General features: G+C 35.5%; 1 protein-coding gene across 1 annotated transcript in view; it reads right to left on the bottom strand.

Annotated features, from left to right (window-relative positions):
* The window catches only part of CNTN6 (contactin 6), a 307,019-nt gene that overhangs the window by 58,331 nt on the left and 227,636 nt on the right, over positions 1-21,052 (bottom strand). Inside the window, exons 8-11 of the mRNA XM_028844371.2 lie at positions 20,263-20,447; positions 16,175-16,311; positions 14,545-14,674; positions 12,155-12,305 (exon numbers count right to left, since the gene is read on the bottom strand). Of these exons, the coding sequence (XP_028700204.1) occupies positions 12,155-12,305; positions 14,545-14,674; positions 16,175-16,311; positions 20,263-20,447 (603 nt within the window). The remainder of the gene's footprint in view (positions 1-12,154; positions 12,306-14,544; positions 14,675-16,174; positions 16,312-20,262; positions 20,448-21,052) is intronic.

The raw sequence follows: 21,052 nt of genomic DNA, 5'->3' as shown, positions 1-21,052 counted from the left end.
AGCAAGCATCAAATATTCAGACTTCTAAATTTATCAAAATGTGTCTCCTTGTTTAATATGCACAAATAATTGAAGGGTCATCTTTGTAGTGGCTGACACAACACAGATTCAGGGTGACTGAATTATGGCACAAATTAGGAGATGGTAGGTAAGAGCAGTTGCTAAATAACGTAATTATTTGGTTCCATGATGTGTCTTTATTCTGATGGCATGCCAGAGTGTGTTGCTATGCTGACTCCCATAAAATGTTAAGGAAATACAATTTAACATTAATAAAACAGCATCAGATGGAAAGCCTAACTAAATTAATCCAGTGAAATAGGCCAAAGAGAAATATTTATCTCTTCAGTAGAAAAAGGGAAAGATAAAGTGTCTCCATTCGTTGCAGCATTTTGGGATGCCTGAGAAAACACAAAAGATAATTAATACAGATTCATATGCTAACATGCCTTACAGCCCAAGTAAATCAAAAGAAAAGATGAGAAAGTACGAAGTTGGCAAAGGATACAAAAATTTGTGAATGCAGGACTTTAAAGAAACAAATTAAAACAAAACAAAACAAAACAAAAAAAAACAAAAACAAAAAACTATGCTCCCAAAGTAACTAGAGGAGAACCAATTGAAAATACAGTGGAGGAGAGAGTTATGCAGAACATAATGGAGAATTCTGAACATTGTGAGGACATTCTGGCTATGCTATTATTACATTTATGACTATGAACCTATTGTGTGATTTCCTCAGGGCTTTGAAGTTTTATAAATGTAAAGTTGTTTCTGCTGAAAACTTTGGGATAGACAGATGAGATTCAAGTCAGATGACCTTAAACTAGCAATTTGAACCTTAAGGTTCTCAGCTTCCTTCACATATAAAAAGGCAAGAGAACGGGACTGGAACACTAATGATTATTAATCTTTTCACTCCAGCTCCCTGTAATCTGGTGATTTCAGGACATGAGTATCTGAAAACTTGAGTATCAAGATTGAACACGGTTTTGAAAGTGAAGGGTGCTAGCGGAATTTCTAATCCTGGATTCCCTTTGGCTACTGAATTATAGCATTCCTCAGAGTCTACAAAACTAGGTTTACAAAAGTGGCTGAGGATAGGGGACCAAACTGGGTATGACACTTTGTCTGTTAACTTTAATTCTTTCTTCTTAGTTATAATATACAGTTTTATACCTATTTTAATTCCTTTGTGGAGCTTAGCGACTTTATACCTGTTTATTGAATTTGCATATCTATCTCTCCATGTCATCAAAAATTACATTGTATGTTACATTAAAAATCCAATCAGTCGGCCGGGAGCAGTGGCTCATGCCTGTAATCCCAGCACTTTGGGAGGCCGAAGCGGGCGGATCACGACGTCAGGAGATCGAGACCATCCTGGCTAACACGGTGAAACCCCGTCTCTACTAAAAAATAGAAAAAATTAGCTGGGCCTGGTGGCGGACACCTGTAAGTCCCAATAACTCGGGAGGCTGAGGCAGGAGAATGGCGTGAACCTGGGAGGCAGAGCTTACAGTGAGCCGAGATCGCGCCACTGCACTCCAGCCTGGGCAACAGATGGAGACTCCGTCTCAAAAAAATAAAAAATAAATAAATAAAATAAAATAAAAATAAAAAAATCCAATCAGTCTTTCGAACACTGTGTATTCAGTATGCTGTGCCACTGAAAGGACTGATTTTTTTTGTATTGATGTGAATAAATAAGACTCCCATCTTTCAGTATTTGGACAACATGTTGATTTATTCTATACCTTTTAGCGACATAAAGATAGAGCTTTACCTTGCATATCATTATTTGCAGAAGTTTTTTTAGTATAACTGCGAAGAAACAAAAAAAATGTGTATATTGTGAAGGACTGCCTTTAGTTCCACAGATGGACACTATAATTCACCAGAAATCTAATTAAAATCCTGCAGTGTGATGTTTAAGATTATACAAGGCTTTGGAGTCAGATCTTCTCAGAACTGAATGTTTTTCTGTCACTTACTGGTTGCAGTATGATACTTAACTTCTCTAAGCCTTAGTTTTACTCATTTAAAAATATGAATAAATGCCTCATGTAGGTATGTTGTAAAAATTCAATGAAATGATGTATCAAATATCTTAACACATTATCTGCCCTTGATGGATACCATATAAATGGATATATCATCATCATTATTATTCTTATATAGTGAAACTCAGGGTTAAATATGGGGACGATAGATTTCTGGCTGTATTTGGTTAATTTAATTGGAGACAGAATTAAAATATATGTTATTAGGTACATGCAAGCATTCCTTGAGTAGTTGAAGAGTCAATTCTTGGATGCTTCACAAAATGATTTGAGTCTCCTTTACTGCATTTAGAGGACTCATGGGAGAAGTGTGTCTTGTATTGAGGAAGGGAAATCTGTACCCAAAATTCTGAAATGACACCAAGTCTGGATACCAAATACAGAGTAAGACAGTTGCATAATAAGCCTGTACCTCCTACTTTTCTCTTCCAGGAAAAATTTTCACTCACTCTTCAACTGCCAGCTCAGTTACCTCCAACCTGTTGAAGCCTTTCTAGACTCCTGTAAGCCAAGTTAGTGAATTGCCCTCATTCTCTTCACGTTCACCACGTGTTAGTAGTGACACATACCCCAGTGTCTCGGAGCTGTGGACTTGTCTGTCTTCCCCAGGAGACTCTGAGCTCATTCAAATGTATAAACCCAGAATCTTTCACAAGGCCTGTCAAATTGGTTTGCCACTGTACTTATAAATATATGAATAGTTTGACAAGCCACACTTGAGACTCACATTTGTCACTTCAAATTAGTAGTCCTCAAACTATGCTCCCTGGAGAGCTAGGGGATTTCTAGGGCACACCATGGAGCTTTAGGATGAGAGGAAATGAAGAGGGCATTGAGTGGGGTTCTGGTTCTCCCTCCAGGACATTAGCCAGATTAGTGCAATTTTATCTGTGGTATGAAAGGTTTTCTTACATAAATTTAATTTGAAAAAAACATTTTTAAAGTTCTACTATGGAAAAAAAGAAAAATAAAATTGAAAAATTCTAGTCAGTGGCTAAGAAAAGAAAAAGTGCTCTGACAGCTTCACTGCTTGTTTAGAAGATATTAACAAGACTGACTTCTACATTGTTACTCCAGCTTTTATTTCTTCACCTGGATTGTCATAGACAGCAATTCTCTTTCTAATGATGTATTTATTTATTTTTTAAATACACTCACTGGCATTAGAAGGTGTGGGTGTAACAAATATCTGTCATCAACCATTTTCTTTTTAAGTAAATGTAAAAGGACATTATACTTTAAAATATATCAAGTAACCACTTCATTTCTCAAAAATCAAACCAAGAACAAAGGTCATTTGTACAAATTACATGAATAATTGACCTTTTCTGTCTATAAAATTATTGCTGTTGAATATTTATGTACAATTTTGAAGATACAGATGTCACTCAGAAATTAGAAGCAAGAGGTAAAAGTAAGTAGACAACATTCTAGAGCCAATTATATTCGTATTTTCAAAAAGTGAGATAACTAAGGATTTACATCTCTTCAACAGTGAAATAGAATGAACGGCTGAACTGTTAGGATAGGAAGCAAAGTTCTGGGGTGGAACAGAGATAAAATGAAGCACATTTCTATTTAAGCCGATATGTATGTACCAAACCAGTGCTCCTCTAGGTGGTATTCAACAACTTCAGCCTCTCTTGAAGGCAGAGGGAGTGAACTTATACAAATTCAGATTCCTTAACCTATTCCACACCTACTAAATCAAAATCATGGCCACGGCTCTGGGATCTGCATTTTCCACAAGATTCTTATGGTGTATGATCAAATTTGAAACTGATATAGCAGCCCATGAATTCACAGCCACTCTACAAGGAAGCCTACCCATTTTCTGTTGTAAGATACTGTTTAAGAATTTATAAGATGTTATTTATTTTGTGAAACTTCTTTGCTTTCTCCTATTTACCCTTGGTTGAAAGCCACAGGATGTCATTACCCATCACGAAAACATAGGAGAGGGACTACAGCAGTAATAGACCAACACAAGGTAGCGGGGTAAAACAGCACACATCGGCTTATGCAGGCTGGATTTAAAGGCAGGATCTATATCTTTAATGAACCGGAGCTTTTTCAGACCATTGCAGTCGGGTGGTTCTGCAGGCACTGTGTGAAAGGAGAGTGCCCCAGACCAGTGGAGGTCAGTGGGGATAAAGAAAGGAGAATTGGATGGCAAGAGGGGAAAATGAAAACAAGACTGACAGGGGCACACACAGGATTTTAGCTTGTTACATCTTCATGTGACACAGGCAAGACTATCAGATGGCTCTTGACATCTTCAACATGTATTCCCTTGGAAAGACTCACCTTAACAAGGCTCTCAGGAGTTGAGTACGAACGATTTAAAATTTTATTACAAAGAGGCAGCACAGAAGGGAGATTGTAATAAGCCTAGCATTATGCAGACTGTCATTCTTCCTTAAATATGGGAACATATGGTTCATTTGCCTATTTGATACTCATGCTACCTGATGTACTAAGCACTATTACATTAAGTAGTTGGTGATACAAAATAAAATTAAGTTATTTGCTTGTTCCATTAGGAAGCTCTGCAAAGAGAAGGAAGGGATAGAGAAGCCTGCTTTGCAGTTACTGCATAATGGTTAATGTTGCCTTGAAAAGGCATGTGCAACGGAGATATTTTATTAAGACTGAGCACTTGCAGGTAAAGGCAAAAGCAAAAGGAACAGCAATAATTTAGAAGGTAGATATTGTAAAATATATAGAGAAGTGTCAGACAGGGAGGAAAGATCATATAATTGGCTGTCTTGCATTCAGGCAGCCAGAATCCCGTTAGCTGGTGCCTCCACAAGATAGGATGATCGGAAAAAACCTCCAATAAGAAAATGTAATGGTAGCTAAGTATTGGGCAATGGCTGTGTAACTAGAAGAACTGCTTTGTCTATATGACTTAGCTATGAGAAGAATAAAGACAAACTAATTTTTTTCTGTTCCTTTTCTGTGTCAGGCATTATGCGAACGGTTTTCAAACAAGTCTTCCCAAGGGGACCTTTGTACGCATGAAGAAATGAAAGATCCAGTGACTTGCTCAATATAGAACTTCTTTCTTGTCACAGGAAATTCCTGCTCCTTTCTCTCATTGTTCTTTCTCCGTCATTTCCTTCTCTCTTACTTTGGCTTCCTTCTCCCGCTTTCCACGTTCCCTACCATCTTTACACCTTCCTTGTGTAGTTCTCACACGATGGAATAGGGTGCCCAAGAGGAAGGTGTCTGGGCATTGTGGAGCCAGGCAGGTGGAAGTGCAGTGGATCTGCTCTAAATTTGAGGTTTGAAGGCAAAAATATTGAAGAAGCACCGCTTGTTCAATAATTGAATAAGATTCCAATTCACCTAATGGGTTCACTCTTTCCTACCAGGTACATGCATTTGCCACGTGCCCAGGGCCACACAGGTTTTAACAGCAGCATTATTATAGGATAAATCACACAGAATGCATGATTTGATAACACCTGTCTGCAAATATATATACTTGGGGTAAGCAGGTAAAGGTAATGGAATTGGTTCCCAGAGAGTCCAGCTGTCCGCTTATTTCAGTTCTGGGGAATATGATCACATTCTGAAATCAATTGCCAAGGGGTAGAATCGTTATAATTGAGTTAGTTTGATTCTCTGTAAATTTTAAAATGCTTTTGTATTTAACTTTTTGAGATTACTAGGTTAAAAATGATATGAATTTAATCATATAATCGGTGACAACTGTGATCCTGAGAAATATATCTGAATAGGAAAAAAAAAAATGTGCTTTAATGTTCTGAGATATGTAAAGTGCCTGGTACACCATCTAGCATATAGAAGGTGCTTAAAGTGGTTATCATCATTATTAACGAGAATTTTTCTGACTTTTAGCTGAATTTTATTTTATTTAATTTATTTAATTTTAAGAAATCAGGACAAAGTACAGTAGACGTTTTTTAGGAAAATGGGAGAAAATACTGTCAATTACTTATAGATTCAGTTTTTTTGTTTGTTTGTTTTTTGAAACAGGGTCTCCCTCTGTTACCCAGGCTGGAGTGCAGTGGCACAATCATGGCTCACTGTAGCCTCAACATCCTGGGCTCAAGTTATTCTCCCACTTCAACACCCCCACATCTCAACCATTAGCTGGCACCACAGGGTTGTGCCACCATGTCCCAGCTCATTTCATTTTTTTCTTTTTTTGCAGAGACATGGTCTTAGTATGTTGCCCAGGCTGGTCTCGAACTCCTGAGCTCAAGCAGTCCTTCTACCTTGGCCTCCCAAAGTGCTGGGATTATAGGCATGAGCCACTGCACTCGACCAGATTCAATTGTATAATACTATTCTTCCAGTAATAGGACCAAATTTCTTTTCTCCATCTCTTTGTTTTTATTGTTGCTAGCTTGTATGTCTACTATGAGCAAATCCCAGGTAATTCAGGCATTGTATTTAACGCTGCCTGTCAGAGAACAGCATTGAACTGTCTCTCCTGTGGGGTAACATTTCCTATTAAATTCAGGAGGTGATTCCTGAATAGGTGGCCAGCAGTCACTGGGCATAAGGAGACAAATCTAGGACTTTGATTTCTGTCAGTTCACTTGCTAAGTAGATCCACAAGGAAAAAAAAGAAGTGATTAATCAAACTTAGCAGATGTGGAATTGATTCCCTCAGTTGCCTGAGAATGCCTTGCAGAGATAAACTTAATCTGTATTCATCCTGATTTTCCATGGTTGTTCCTTGATTGCCAGAGGTAAACACGCACAACTGGGATATGCATACAAGTTACGATGACAGCAATAAATACATCCAATGTAGCAGTGTGTGTACAGCTCACCTGTCTTTCCACACACACTATTTGAGTCTCATATAACCTCACCAGAGAGACAAGTACTATTTTCTCTGAAATGAACCAATTGAGAACCTGTGAAGTTAAAGGACTTGCTAGAAGTTATCAACTAAGAAGTAGAATCGGGACTTTAACCCATATCTTTGACTTCAAATAGCTTTAAAGAAAAACATTATCATAAGAAAGGGCAAGAAGCATGTTATATGTCATGCGGCTATCTGGCTTAACATTTTATCCCCAGCACCCAATTAGGTTATAATAGGTGTTCAGCAAATATTTGCAAAATGAATGAAGGAATTAATAAATGAATAATCATACCATTGGTCTATTAATTATTAAAAATTTTGGCTTAGCTGAAAAATCTCTAAAGTTAGTTAAACAAATTAAATTTTAACTTTTATTAATTTAGCAACACATAAAATATTTATTGAATGGGTGCTATATTCCAGGTTTGTGGTGGATGCTAGGCCTATAACGGTGAATTAAAGAATGGTGCTTGGTGCCTTCATGGAGCTTACAGCCTAGCTGATAGGGCTCTCTGTAAACTCTGAATCCATCCAACCGAATCATTTTAGCTGTTTTGACAGTTCACAGAAATTGCCATGTTTGGCTCAGTCACTTGGTCACCCAAGCAAATCATTAAAACATATATAAAGTTATAACTAAGATAGAACTTTCAATTTCAACCTCCTGGGCTACAGTTTGCTATTGATTTCTAAAATGTAATCTCTGTGCAAGCAGACACTACATGAATATAGTGTTTCATATTTCTTAAAGTTGTTTTCATATTATTTCATCTTAAGATAAAGCCAGGAAACAGTGGCCTAAAAAAAAAAAAAAAAAAAAAAAAAGGGGAGTCTAGCAATTTTACTCAAGGTCATGCCACTTATCAGTGATGGATCTGAGACCACAACCCGTGTTTTCTAATTCCCAGTGCTTCCTGGTTCTCCTGCAGGAATATGCCTTTTGCTTCTCTTCAATATAAGTGCTATTTCTAAACCACTGGTGGGTCTACAAAGAATGAGACAGATGCTGCATGACCATTCATTCCTAGCAGGAAACCAGGCAGTCTTCGGACTCTGTAATGCTATCTACCTATTTTTGGCTCAAGAAATACTTTTCTCCTCTGACGGGCTGCTATAAATATAGATCCTTGCTTTAGGAACAGAACTCTTAAAACAGCCAAGACTTCAGTTATGGCACATAGGCTAATAAGAAATATGTTCACTGTATTGAGAAATGTTACTTAATCTGAATTAACACATCAAATTACGTTGAATCATGTGACAACAGCCTTTCAAAAACGGAAGAGCTGAGCGTGTTCTCCATTATCCATAGAGAGGAAAAGACGTGAATACAGAGATGGAAGACTTGGCACCAAGTCTAAGCTTCTTCACTTACTAGCTGTGTGATGGAAGCTGTTTCAATTCATGTAAGACTAGAAGAAATTGTCAAAATATATATACTGCCACCCTTTTTTATAAGTCAGCAATTCAGTCTGATTACTTTGAATAGGTTTCTTTAGAGCCCTCTCAACCATCTCTAGGTAGTTATACTTTATTGGCTGCAAGAGTTAGTGACAATGAAATTTCAAAGTAGACAGTACCATATAGAAGTTTTATAACAGAAACTTAAAATGTGCATTTCCTCACATAGGTATTTCCAAGGTCAAGAACTAGAAACTATTTCTACTTGGAATCATTGTAAAATTTTGAACTTTTTTCTATATCTGACTCTTTCATTCTTTGTATATATACAACTGTGTCATGTTTTAACAGAGGTATGAGATGGTAGAAGTGATAGATATCTATATATATAGCTATTTGAGTGAAATAATCTGTCCGGTGTGGCATTAAAAAATGTGTACTGGGCTCAGTGTTCTGTGTTTGAGTTTAGGATTTTGCACTGTAAATTCAGAAAATGGGCTACAGTATCTCTAGTGCTCCTTTCAAATATAGCATTGAACAGTGTGTGTACACATGCAATAACCCTTGCATTTGTAATCAGATCTAAAGATAAATTGCCCAGTCAGCCTTTATGCACAATACTCTGTCCCTGACTCCTAATATATTTAATTTTGTTTGCTTTGGAAATCTGATGCCAATTCCTAAATACCCATCTACCCACACATACATTCATACGTACATACTCAATCAAATAAACTTCTTTATGTATTCAAATATAAGAAAACATGTTTTGTGAAATTAATTGCTATTTTAATATTGTCTTCGCCAAAGGCTTTCTTTAATATTGTCTTCTTAAAGGCATGACAATTTGAAATCTAAATGTAACTACTTTGCTAGGAGTTAGGATCTGTTCTGTCAACATTCTTGAAAAAGAAGAGGGGATTCTGATCAGGGAAAAAAGAATTTGGCTACCATCTAATGGTTCGGACCAAAGATGTAGAAGAAATAATCAACCTTGGTCGTGAACAGGCTTGAAGAAACCATTTGAATTTCTCTCCTCTTTTAGGAAAATGAAGTACTTCTAATTCATTTTATATATGAAGGTCTATAGAAGACAAATGACTTGCCCAAAGTAATGCTCTCAATAGGGTGCGGGCTGAAATCTTTTTAGTATATCACACCACATCTATAGTAAACAGCAGTGCCCCTTCTTGCCCTTGCTGCTTCCTCTCTTTCTTTCTTTCCCCCTCCTTCCCTTCCTTCCTTCCCTCCCTCCTTCATTCCTTGCTCCTTCCTTCTTTCCCTCCTTCCTTCCTTCCTTCCTTCCTTCCTTCCTCTCTTTCTTTCTTTTTTATCACTACTCTAATTTTTTACCTCGATCTGTTTGGAAGTCCCATGATAAGACTATAAACAAAGCAATAGGCCAACACAAACAGAAGCATAGATGCTGTTTTTCTCAACAAACAGCTTGAAGCCATGCACTTCATAAAGCCAGTCAGATCAGATGGCAACAAAAGAAGGGACAGGCTAGAAAGTGTGCAGGACATAGACTCATGGAGTTGACTGTGCGACCTTTTGAAAATTACTGCTCAGTGTAATCTCTACCAGGTGGAGATGTAGTGACTGTAATTACTACATTCTGCTACAGCTCAATTATTTTCAACTTTTAAGAATGCACAGTCAGGAGATTGTTTGTTTGTATGTATGTATGTTTTCTTTTGTTAAGACCTGCAGTGAAACCCTAAAGCAATGAAAGGATAGAATGAAAGAATAATGTATAAATAGAACTCACAGGGTTCATTCCCTTAATCACAGAGAGACAATGCTGAACTGATATGACTATTAGTAACTGTGGTGAGGTTAAAATGATCCCAAATTTATTCTATATGGGGCAAAACAAAATAAAACAAAAACCTGAAAGGTTTTTAAAAAGCAATTTCCCTCGTGCTGTTTTTTTTTCTTATTATCTTAGCTTTTTTTTTTTTCTCATTATCTTAGCTTTACTCAAATTCTCCTCTTCCTTTTCTTTCTCATTCCCACATACTTTGCGTTTGGACCTTTAAAGGCTGTGGAAGGTAAATGTCATCATTCTGCTATTTGGGTGAGTTACTTTATTAAATGAGTCACAGTTAATCAATTTGTCCAGACTCTCAGTACAAGGTGCTGTGTTTGATACTGCAGGATCTCCTATGTTTTTCTGTTCCACAGCAGTGTATTCAAACCTTGATTCGATTTTAGGAATGAATCCAGAAACATTTAAAAAGAATTCACAACTAAATCTGTTGGGAGCAAATCTCCCAGGCAATGCACACAGAAGAGACCCAACCTGAGTCAGGACAACAGGTTCCCTTTCACCTTTTCTTTCACCTTAGTTCTGAAGCACCTGTTCTTATGTCTTGAGGATTTCCCCAAGAACAGCCTTTCTGTAAAGCTGGCAACAGCTTACATATTCACCCTTTTTGATTCATTCATTTATTCCACAGATATTTATTAAGTTTTGGTTCTGTGCCAAGGCACAGGACATACAAAGATAAATTTGACATAATTCCTGTCCTGGGAAAAGCTTTAGTCCAGGGATGTAAAGAAATGTAGAGAATAAAGAAAGAAAGAATGCCCTAGAATGGGGCTCTCTGGTGTACACCTCATTCTGTAAATGGAAAGGTTCTTCAAGGCAACAGTTATAACCATGAAGGGACTCTACACAAATCACAGAGACCCTGATTTTGTTTGTTTTAACCTGTTATCTTTCTTCATTGGTCACAAATGAAATCTTGGGATTAGAAGTGATAAAATGATGTCCCTGCATTTTTTTTCTGGCATGGGAGATTCAACACCAGAATGCAGATTTCTAGCTTTCTCTGAAACACTGGAAGTTCTACAAACCTAGTTCTACTTTCCCACAAGACAACCAGAATTTGGAGTTGTGACTTTCCCTTTTAGTTATGGAACTCACTTTCTAGTCCTTCACAGTCATTTCTTCCGAGACTCACGATTGTCATTTTTTAACACACTTTAGTTGTCCTTTCTTTCACCTGGCTTTTTAACCTGTCTGTACTGGTATACATATAAGTCATGGAACATATGATGCTGAAGAAGAGCTCCTTGAACTAAAGGAACTATTTTTATATCTTTAACACAATGGCTCGTTCACATTAGGATTTAATAGCATATCTGATTATATAGTAACACATGTGAGTCATTAACAGAGAGCAGCATCTGTGGTCTAGTCACCTCATGTATACAAGGCTCTACAGTACAATAGAATAAAAGATATTACAAGTAGAGAAAAACATCTGCTTTTTTTTTTTTTTTTTTGTCAAACTCTCCTGGAAAACATGCCAGTGCTGACCTAGGGTTTCTCAACTGCATCCATTATGGAAGGAAATCTCTCTTCTTTCTCTACAGGAACCTCTCTACATTTCTTCATGTGGTGAATTCATTTTGTCATGGGGTGAACACCTGTGTGACTATTTAAAAACCACAACACCAGGTGTGTGCCAATGAGTGTCTCTCTCCTTTGCGAAATGTTCTTCGCACTGATTTCTCAGCAGGCTGGGTTGGGAAAAAGCCTTCAAACTGAATGTAGAAAAAGGTCTTAAAAGATTTTTTTGAATCTATCTATTACAAGTGCATGCGCTGAAAATATTGCAGCTCACTTATACAAACAGGTCTTCATTTTATCAGATCCTTTTGTTTTTTACTATTTTACTATGATGAGAAGAATGTTGGCATCTCTGGGTATACCACTGAAAGTTTATCATAAAAGAGAAAATTTTGAAAGGCCTATACTAAAACCTAAAAATTTGGAAGATGTTATATTATAAACACTTAAGAATATTTTTAAAAATAAAGATTGGTTTACCTTTTGCTTTGTCTAAGGGTCTCCGTTCCTCTTTTCCAAGAGATAGCTGCCCTGGGAAAAGCATTTGGTTTGCATTCGATAACAATATCCCCACCAACTTGAACAAATGAATTTTTTTTAACTGGACTTTTGGAGAAATCTGGAGCTGAGGCTAAAAACAAAATTAAAAACAAAATTGTTTAATTACTCAGTTAATATGTAGTGAATCCAGGAGTGACTCGCTATGTTAGACAGAATCTAATATTTATAGCTGTAACCTCTTTTCAAGTTACTTGGCTCAAGGTGTTCTCAGACCAAATATTGACTTAATATTTTAGAGTTTATGTTTTGTTTGTAAAATGAACATGACAATAGATATTGCCTTAGGAAGTTAGTGTGGAGATTAAATGATGTAACAGTTGCAGGGGACTATAGTATAGTGCCTGGCACAAAGTATAGGCTCAATAAATGCAACTTATTTTTGTTTTGTTGGTGGTCATTGCAATAGTAAAAGCAAGTTGGTAGGGAGGAGGCAAGTTTGACAAAGTCACTTTTCTGATAGCATTTGCAATAAAGAGGATTAAGTTGGTTTCATAAGAGGCCAAAGAAGGAATTTTAATCCTGACCACGAAAGTCTATTCCAGCCAAAACAATGATCATATATGTCATATACATATATATGATTAATCAGAAACACACATACATACACACATATATACCTGTATACACATACACGTATACCCATATATACCTGTATACACATACATGTATACCTATATATACATGTATACACATACATGTATATGTGTGTGTGTTTCTGATTCATTATGTATGTATATAAGTCATGGAACATATGATGTTGAAGAAACACACATATACATGTATACACACATATATATACACACATATATATGTGATTTATATTATATATATATCAATGTGATTTATTTCATTGATATTTTATTGCGGTTAACACTGATATAAATCAGAAATATTTTATTGCTATTAGCAAAAAAATACTATTGAAAAAATCAGAAATACCATATCACTATGTCGGCTTTTTACCCACTAAATAAATGTTGAACAAATGCCAGTTCATAAGGACAAGAAATTATTAGGCTATCAGGGTGCATCTAAATCTTTCCAACTTCATGAATGTTGGAATCCATGTGTCCAGTCTCCATTTCTAACCTAAAGCTCAAGCGAAATGAAGTTCTTTCAGATACGCCATACTTTCTTGCTTCTGGGCTTTTCAGATGTTGCTTCTCTGCCCTTCACCTTACTGATGCATATTTTTACTTCTGACCTTAGATTAAAGGGAAGGTCCTCAATTTAAGTTATGTTCAACTTGTCATGTGCCATAATAGCAACTCCTCAATTCTTAGCCATAAGAATTGCCACACTTTAACTCTGACACTTTTTTTCTCCTTGAAATTATAGGTTGAGTGAAGATAAAGATCACTTCATCTTGGTATGGCTCAGTACATAATAATGTTCATTCAAACAGTAGTGATAGAAAAAATGAACAAATGAATGAGTACTCATCACCCATAAGCTCATAAAACTTTGTGTCTTGTTGTTTGATCCTTCCTCTCTTTTATCTCCTTTGTTCTTCCTACCACTAAGAAAGCCTTGGGTTGGAAACTATCAGTGAGTCATTTATTGCGGCAGATACCACTGGTTGGATTTCCCAAAATATCATTCTCAAATTGCTTTAATCTCAGCACTTTCCACTATAGGGACTTATTTTTCTACCTCCTCTTGTTGTTTGGATGGTCATGTGACAGAACTCTAGTTAATGACATAAAAACGTTTGCTGTGGAAGCTAAGGAAAATTCTGCTTTTCTAATAAAAGAGATAAATGCAATTAGTTCCGTAACCTCTCTCTTCTGTCTTGAGCATAGACATGATTTCTGTAACTAGAGCAGCCATCTTGAAAGCATGAGGCTTTGATTCTGAAGGAAAGGTGTAAAGAATAACATTGTCAAGTTGAGGTGCCATACCCGGCAGCCAATGACCCTCTTGTTAAGAGATAAAATAAATCACTGTCTCTTTTAGTCACTGTGAATTGTAATTTTTTTATTACTTTTTAATTTGTAGCTGAAAATATTCCCAATAGATATTCTTTGAGTTATACTCAAAAATTCATGCTAGATTCAGCTTTGGAAGAGCTTCCTCTGGTTTGGATGCACCCAATGGTGGGTTTTCTTCTCAAGCCCCAGTGCATTGCCCAAGCAGGATAATAATTACCACCTTGAACTTTTTAAAAAGCTAATTTAGACATTTCCCATTATTTGATGGGACAGCAATTTCTAATTTACAAAAAAAAAAAAAAAAGGGTTGGGATTATGTATAATTACAGCTTGTTTAAATGTCATTTTGAATTTGTTGGTTGTAAATGAATGACTTACCTAAAACTCTCAATTCAGCATTTGCATAAATTATCTGATATTTGTTTTCTGCAGCACATTGGTAGACACCAGAATCTGACACATTCAGCATCGTTATGATGAGCGTCCCATTTTCTATTTGAATTCTCTCCTAATAAAGGAAAAGGCATATAAAGATGCTAGTATGTTAATATAGCATCCTCTTAACCAGGATATGTTATTAAACAACATTTCTGTATATATATGAGATCTGATATTTTGATGTATTAATACACTACTAGATCCTGAGCAGCATTTTTAAGTTTAAAAAATGAAAATATGTTTAGGATAATGTTAGTGGTTACTAGTGTGTTTTATGTTATCTCATTTCTTTGACAATTGACATACTTTGCATAAAATGTATGTTAACTTTCTGTTATTTGGTACACATAATAATTTGGAATACTCCGCCATCCTAATTATTCCAGAAAACATGCTTAACAATAATGTTAGATATGTATATCATGACTAGAACATCGTCTGGGCTTTCCATTTTCCAAAAGTTTCAAAAACATTTGAAATGTGATGATGTGATAATTTTCTAGTTGAGTCCTGAGTTGGAGTAGCTAAATCCTTCCTTTCTACAGCCTACTATAAAGTGTGCCTGAACAGCCAAAATCTGTTACAGAACCCCATTTGGGGTATAGAAATACAATTTCGAGTGCACATAATGACATAGTTAATAGTGCAAATATAACTTAAGACTAAATATTTCAAGGTATATATTACCATACTCCAAGGAAAAGGAAAATAGGCTGGAGGAAACAGAATGCTCTATGCAAAAGGCATGCAGGAAAAAAATTTCACTGATGCTGAAACAAAGAACAGCATTATATTCAGCTTCCAAACAACAGATGTTCTTTGTGTCTCTGGCTATGCCTACATGTGCAAAGTAAAATAGAGAATTAACACAATTATCTGGATAATGTATTAGGTAAAAAACAACTCTTTCATTTTCTAGATGTTGTAGAAGAAAGTATGCTTTAAAATGAGAAATGTGGGTAACTGCCTTTGTTATTTACTTTCCTAGGAGTTTAAAGACAGTCGTCAGTGTTCATAAAAGCAGGATACTGGGTAGTGACTAAGAGATTGGGTCCTGATATCAGACCACAATAAAAGTTTAAAATGCTAATTCTAACATTTACTAGCTGCTGTGTGACCTTAAACAGTGGTCTAACCTCTCTGAACTAATTTTCTTCATCTATATAAAAGAAGAATAACTGTATCTCTCTCATAATGTTTTCATCAGGGTGACGATGCAATAAAATAATGCATGGAAAAATATTTAACACAGGGCTTGGCTCATATGAGAGTTCAATAAAAATTATCTGTGTCGATGATGATGATGATGATCATATTTAAATGTGAATCTATTACTGACTGTGTGATTTTGTGAAAGTTATTTGTCTTGTCTACACGTATTTTTATCTTTTGAAAGATGGGTTACTTTGCAAGTTTATTTAAGGATTAAGTAAGTCAGTGTATGCATCCTTTCCTGGAACACACTAAAGACTCCATTAATATTAGCTGTTTCTGTTAGTTACTAGTACTGTTAGTAACAAAATTTACCTAGCAGAGTAGGTAAACTTTTACTATCAACATAGTTGCTTACCTCTGGGTTGAGTCGTTCGCCATTTTTTAACCACGTGTACCAAGGGTTTGGCTTTCCACTAGCTTTACATTTCCAGAGCAAGTTGTCATAGATAGAGAGGTATGTATTTTGGATTTTCTGTTCCCATTCTGGAGGAGCTGTTTCAAAAAGGCAAGTGCAACTGTTTGGTAAGGCAATTATCCAAGACATTATGCTACATTCCAAGGGTTATAGAGATCAGAAGGACCAGGCTAACTGGGTCCGGTTGGATTGCACACACATGATTTGAGGGACGGGAAATGTAGGAGCTTCAATGTGGGGTGACAGAAATCCTGTTGCAAATATCATTGGGCATTTGGCTCAAGTTAAATGTTTGTCATCTGTCATTTTGCTGCACCTGTATAACAACTTGGGGGCTGTGGGAAAAGGGCAAAATGTAGAACAGGGCCAAGGAATAAATCCGTGCTAAATATTAGAACATAGGTCAAGTTAGAAAACGTATATCAGATCTGAACCTGTGTAATAAATCTGAAAGTTCAGTGATTATATTTGTTCTAAACTAAAAGTAATAAATATATATCTATTTCAGACACAATTACAACTCAATACCTTGAAGCATAAATCAAACATGAGCCTCCTTGCATTTTGGTAGAAAGATAATCCAGTATTCTTTCTTCCTAGATAAAACTCTTGACAAGGAATGTGAACATTTGGGGTTTTATACAGGTTCAGTATCTTACTTTAATTCTGGGTGTGAGTTTTCCAAATTTTCTTTAATTTGAGAAAGTTCTTCATAGTACTAAGGCAACAAGCAACTGGCATAATTGATGTGAAAGTAAGATTGCATTATTTTTACCATCATTTATGGAAACAGGCAGGTTGGAAATTAAATGTTCTCACATGAATATCTCTTTCATAAACTGGAAACTTCCTGGAGGTGCCAATTAATCCCTCTCCTTTATTTAGTTCTATCCTTGGATATATAGAAGTATATAATGCTTCCTTTGGACTCTCAGGCTGTGGCAAGCCAGATGCTTTATATTTGTAACTGCACTTAATTCCCTCTATAACCTTTCAGTGGATTCTTGCAGAGATGTTAGGTAATCTGTTCAAGATGACATGGTAGAAAACAGGGAAGCCAAAATTTGAACCCTAAAAGCAGAGCCTAAGTAAAGGGCTTGAGTTCCACATGTTTATTTGACAATGCCAAGGGAAAAGTATAAGGAAAAAAAGATAGTCACAGGGAAGGAAAAAAAAGTCAATGCAAGGATGAGTTATTGAGTTGACCACCAACATGATCCATTTTTCTCCATCTTTTGCCAACTTCAAAGCAGTCTTTACGAGCTGTCTACCCAGGAAAATAAAGGGGGATCATTTAGTTGCCATCCATGGTCATCTAATGGTAGTACAGGTGTAAACTACTGGCACATCCAAACTGTGCATGCTTAAATGCTGAGTAGACTCGCGAAGGAGCCAAAGAAAACCCAGAACAGAAAACAAGATGTACTTAGTAGTTTGGCACCTGAGACAACACTCTTTCAGGTTACACCTACAAAACACAGTGCTGAACTGGTCACTGTAGCAATGGCTGAGGTAAGAAGTAGGACCAAGAGGATTTAAAATTGTATACAACATGAAACCCAAGTCTGTCTGATTTCTAGTTTTTCTACTGCAAAACCTGCCTTCACCAAGACAGAAGACCCTTCAATGAGCCTACAAATGAGTAAAAGAAATTATTATGTCTCTGGGTGGTGGGAACTAAGCCTAGGATTACCTCTTGTGGAAATCAGGACAACTTCCAGTTATAGAATATGCTTCCTGCAGCCTTGAGGGACAAATCAAGGTAAAACTTAGAAGAACTAGGTGTATTGATGAAATTTAATCATGCTTCTGGGTATTATTAACAAAATTATATGATTCATAGGTATTTGTTTAGAAATTGTTCTAATATATGTTTGACCTGGGAAAAGAAATGCATGCTCATACATAATTTCACATAACTTAAAAAGGTTTCAGATATATTTGATTTTATGCTTAATGCAATAATTGTAGCTTTAGAACACATTTATTTATTTAATGTGCACATTCTTTGGATGATTAAAATTCTGGAGAGCAAAGTTTTAAATTTTCAACTAGGTAGGAAATTCATGGGAGAAGAGTCTTAGGATTTTGGGTCTACCACAGAGGTTTGAGTTTTAGATATTTTTTCTGCCATGTTGACTGGTTATAAAAAGCCACTTACCTCCTCTGAACATGTTCTGTTTTCTATGATGAATAATACTTTAGAGATTTTGTTTGGAGATTATAAAAATACAACATAGATGGATATATAATATTACTTGACTCTGAATTATAACGTAAACACAGCAATATAACTGAGACTGGGAGATTCTTTTCTTGAATTTCTCAGTTATTCAATTCTGAGGTAACTGAGTCAGTAATCCTCTTTTCTTTTGAGAGAACTTCAGAAAGTAAATTAATACATGACTTAGAAGCATAATGATTATGTTATTGACCAAGTATCCATTATTACCCCACAAGGACCATTTCAGGCTCATTAAATGGCTAATTTGGTTGTGGTGAGGTATAGTACAATGAACTTAGACCACCATGTTGAAATGCTATGGCAGAGTCCAGTTTCAGAAGACCTTTCAAGGTTCTGATCTTGAATCTGACAATCACTATCTGTCAGATCCTGCACAATTAACTCGAGGTTTTTTTGCCTATAGTATCACTGAACATTGTTTCTACCTCTTAAGATTAATCTTAAGATTTCTACTTCTTAAGATTAAGAATTCTATAAATTAATATTTGTAAAATTGCTATGTAAGCTAACATTTGCTATATCAGTATAGAGAAAAGTACTTTATCATTGATTTCCAGTTTATGGATACCTTTGTGTTCTGGTTCATCTCTTGATTATATCTTTGTCTATTATATATAAAATGGAAAATATTTCTTTAAAACTAGCCAAAGCATTCAGTATCTTCATTCTACTAAAACTCCCATTTGTATCCTATTTTATTTACAAAGGATACTAAATTCCAAAGACTTTCCTTTAAAGTGTAGGTACTATTGAAAAAAATATATTGTTTTTCTTGGCTAGCTTTGCTAAAACTGTAAGAGAATAATGAGTAGGAAATTATATTCTATATATAAAATAGTAGTTTTCATTGCAGGGTAAAGTTGGAAATTCTAAAGAAAATGGAAAATAATATTACAGACACACAATATGTTCTCCCCACGGGCACTCAATCAACATTCCAATGGGATAATTACAGTATCCTAGATTTTTCTAGTTATTATACACACATATTTTCTCCAATTACTTTATCATTGATTATAAACATGTCACATAGGAAAGTATTTTTGGCCACATATCAATACTTTTAAAAAATTATCTAATACAGATATATTAAATTTATCAAAGAAGTTAAAGATATTTTAATAGTATACAGCATTTTGAGAATTCTGAGGTATATTTTATTGTTTACTTAACATAAGTAAGAGAAAATTTCAATCCTGGGTGAAAGAAGACACGAAGACAGCTTTTAGATAATATATGCATTCATCATCTCTCTTAAGTTTATGAGAGCTTTTTGTAACTGAGACAAACATAATTTTAAATAATGTAATCACCTTATTTTTATATTACCTACTTAAGAGTAGACAAAATATGAAAAATAGAAACAAATATTATAAACCACCATGCAGTATTATATTTTTCCTATCAATTTTGTCCTTCATTTATTAATTCTACTTAGAATTAGAATCAAGATTGCTATAATCTGCTGCAGAATGTTTTATGGGAAATATATGGAGTTTATGCTACCTTTTATTATAAACTTTTATGGCTTTAACATGACACTGCTGATATTTTCAAGGCAATTATAATAAACAATAGCATTCATAGACCATGCTAAAATTAAAACCGTATTTTAAAGGTGGTCATTCCCAGCTGCTAATCATTGTATTAAGCATCTAAACCTGGAAATATGCCTTCCTTATTTCTCCCATGACACTTGTTCACAACATACAATGACTTCCACAATTTATTATGAGGGGCATTACCAAATATTTTATATACATTTGAAATTCAATTAGCTCACCATAAAAAATGAGTTGACCCTTTGCAAGGTTTCTTCCTCGAAGGTTACTTGCAATACACTCATAAAAGCCTTCATCTTCTTGTTGAAAGTTCGGGATTTCAAGGATAGCTTGGGATTTGCTGTACTTGACTTTCCCTGGCAACGGGCTCCCGTCCAACCTTCTCCAACTAATATCAGGGACTGGACTAAACAGTTATACCTCATTAGAATGGAAGATGGTTTAGTCTTTATGACAGCAGAATAAAAGAAGAGCATCCTTACAAATAACTCTCAAGAAAAATATTCTATCCATCTGTTGTATTATGACTAGTTTCCAGATCATGCAATCATTCACCATTCACTCAATCAGTCATTTATTTAACACTTTATTAAGTGCCTGCCATATGCAAGTCACTGTGCTATGTTCAGGGAAAATACTGGTGAATAAAATAGACATGTCCTCTGCCCTTATGTTGCTTACAGACTAGTGGGAAAACATACCATAAACAAATAATAAAAACAAGTACACTTGCAAACTGCAATAACCAAAACAAAAGAAACAGGGTGCAGAGATAGTAACAAGATTATGTCAATTTATTATAGTGCTCGAGGGAATTATTTGTGAGAACATGATATTTAAGACTAGGCAGGCTTTATACATATATTTATAGTTTCTAAGGCAAAAATGTAAAGTATTCTAGAACTAAAGTGGTACTAATAGATAACTGAAGACATGTGATGAGTGAGGTAAATTATCCGGGGAAAACAGCACTATAAAACAGACCCATATGAATGGGTAAATAGGCTGTAT

This window comes from Macaca mulatta, chromosome 2 (genome assembly GCF_049350105.2).
Source record: "Macaca mulatta isolate MMU2019108-1 chromosome 2, T2T-MMU8v2.0, whole genome shotgun sequence".
Lineage (NCBI taxonomy): Eukaryota > Metazoa > Chordata > Mammalia > Primates > Cercopithecidae > Macaca > Macaca mulatta.
Note: the sequence above shows the minus strand (reverse complement) of the source record. Positions and strands in the feature narration are given on the sequence as shown.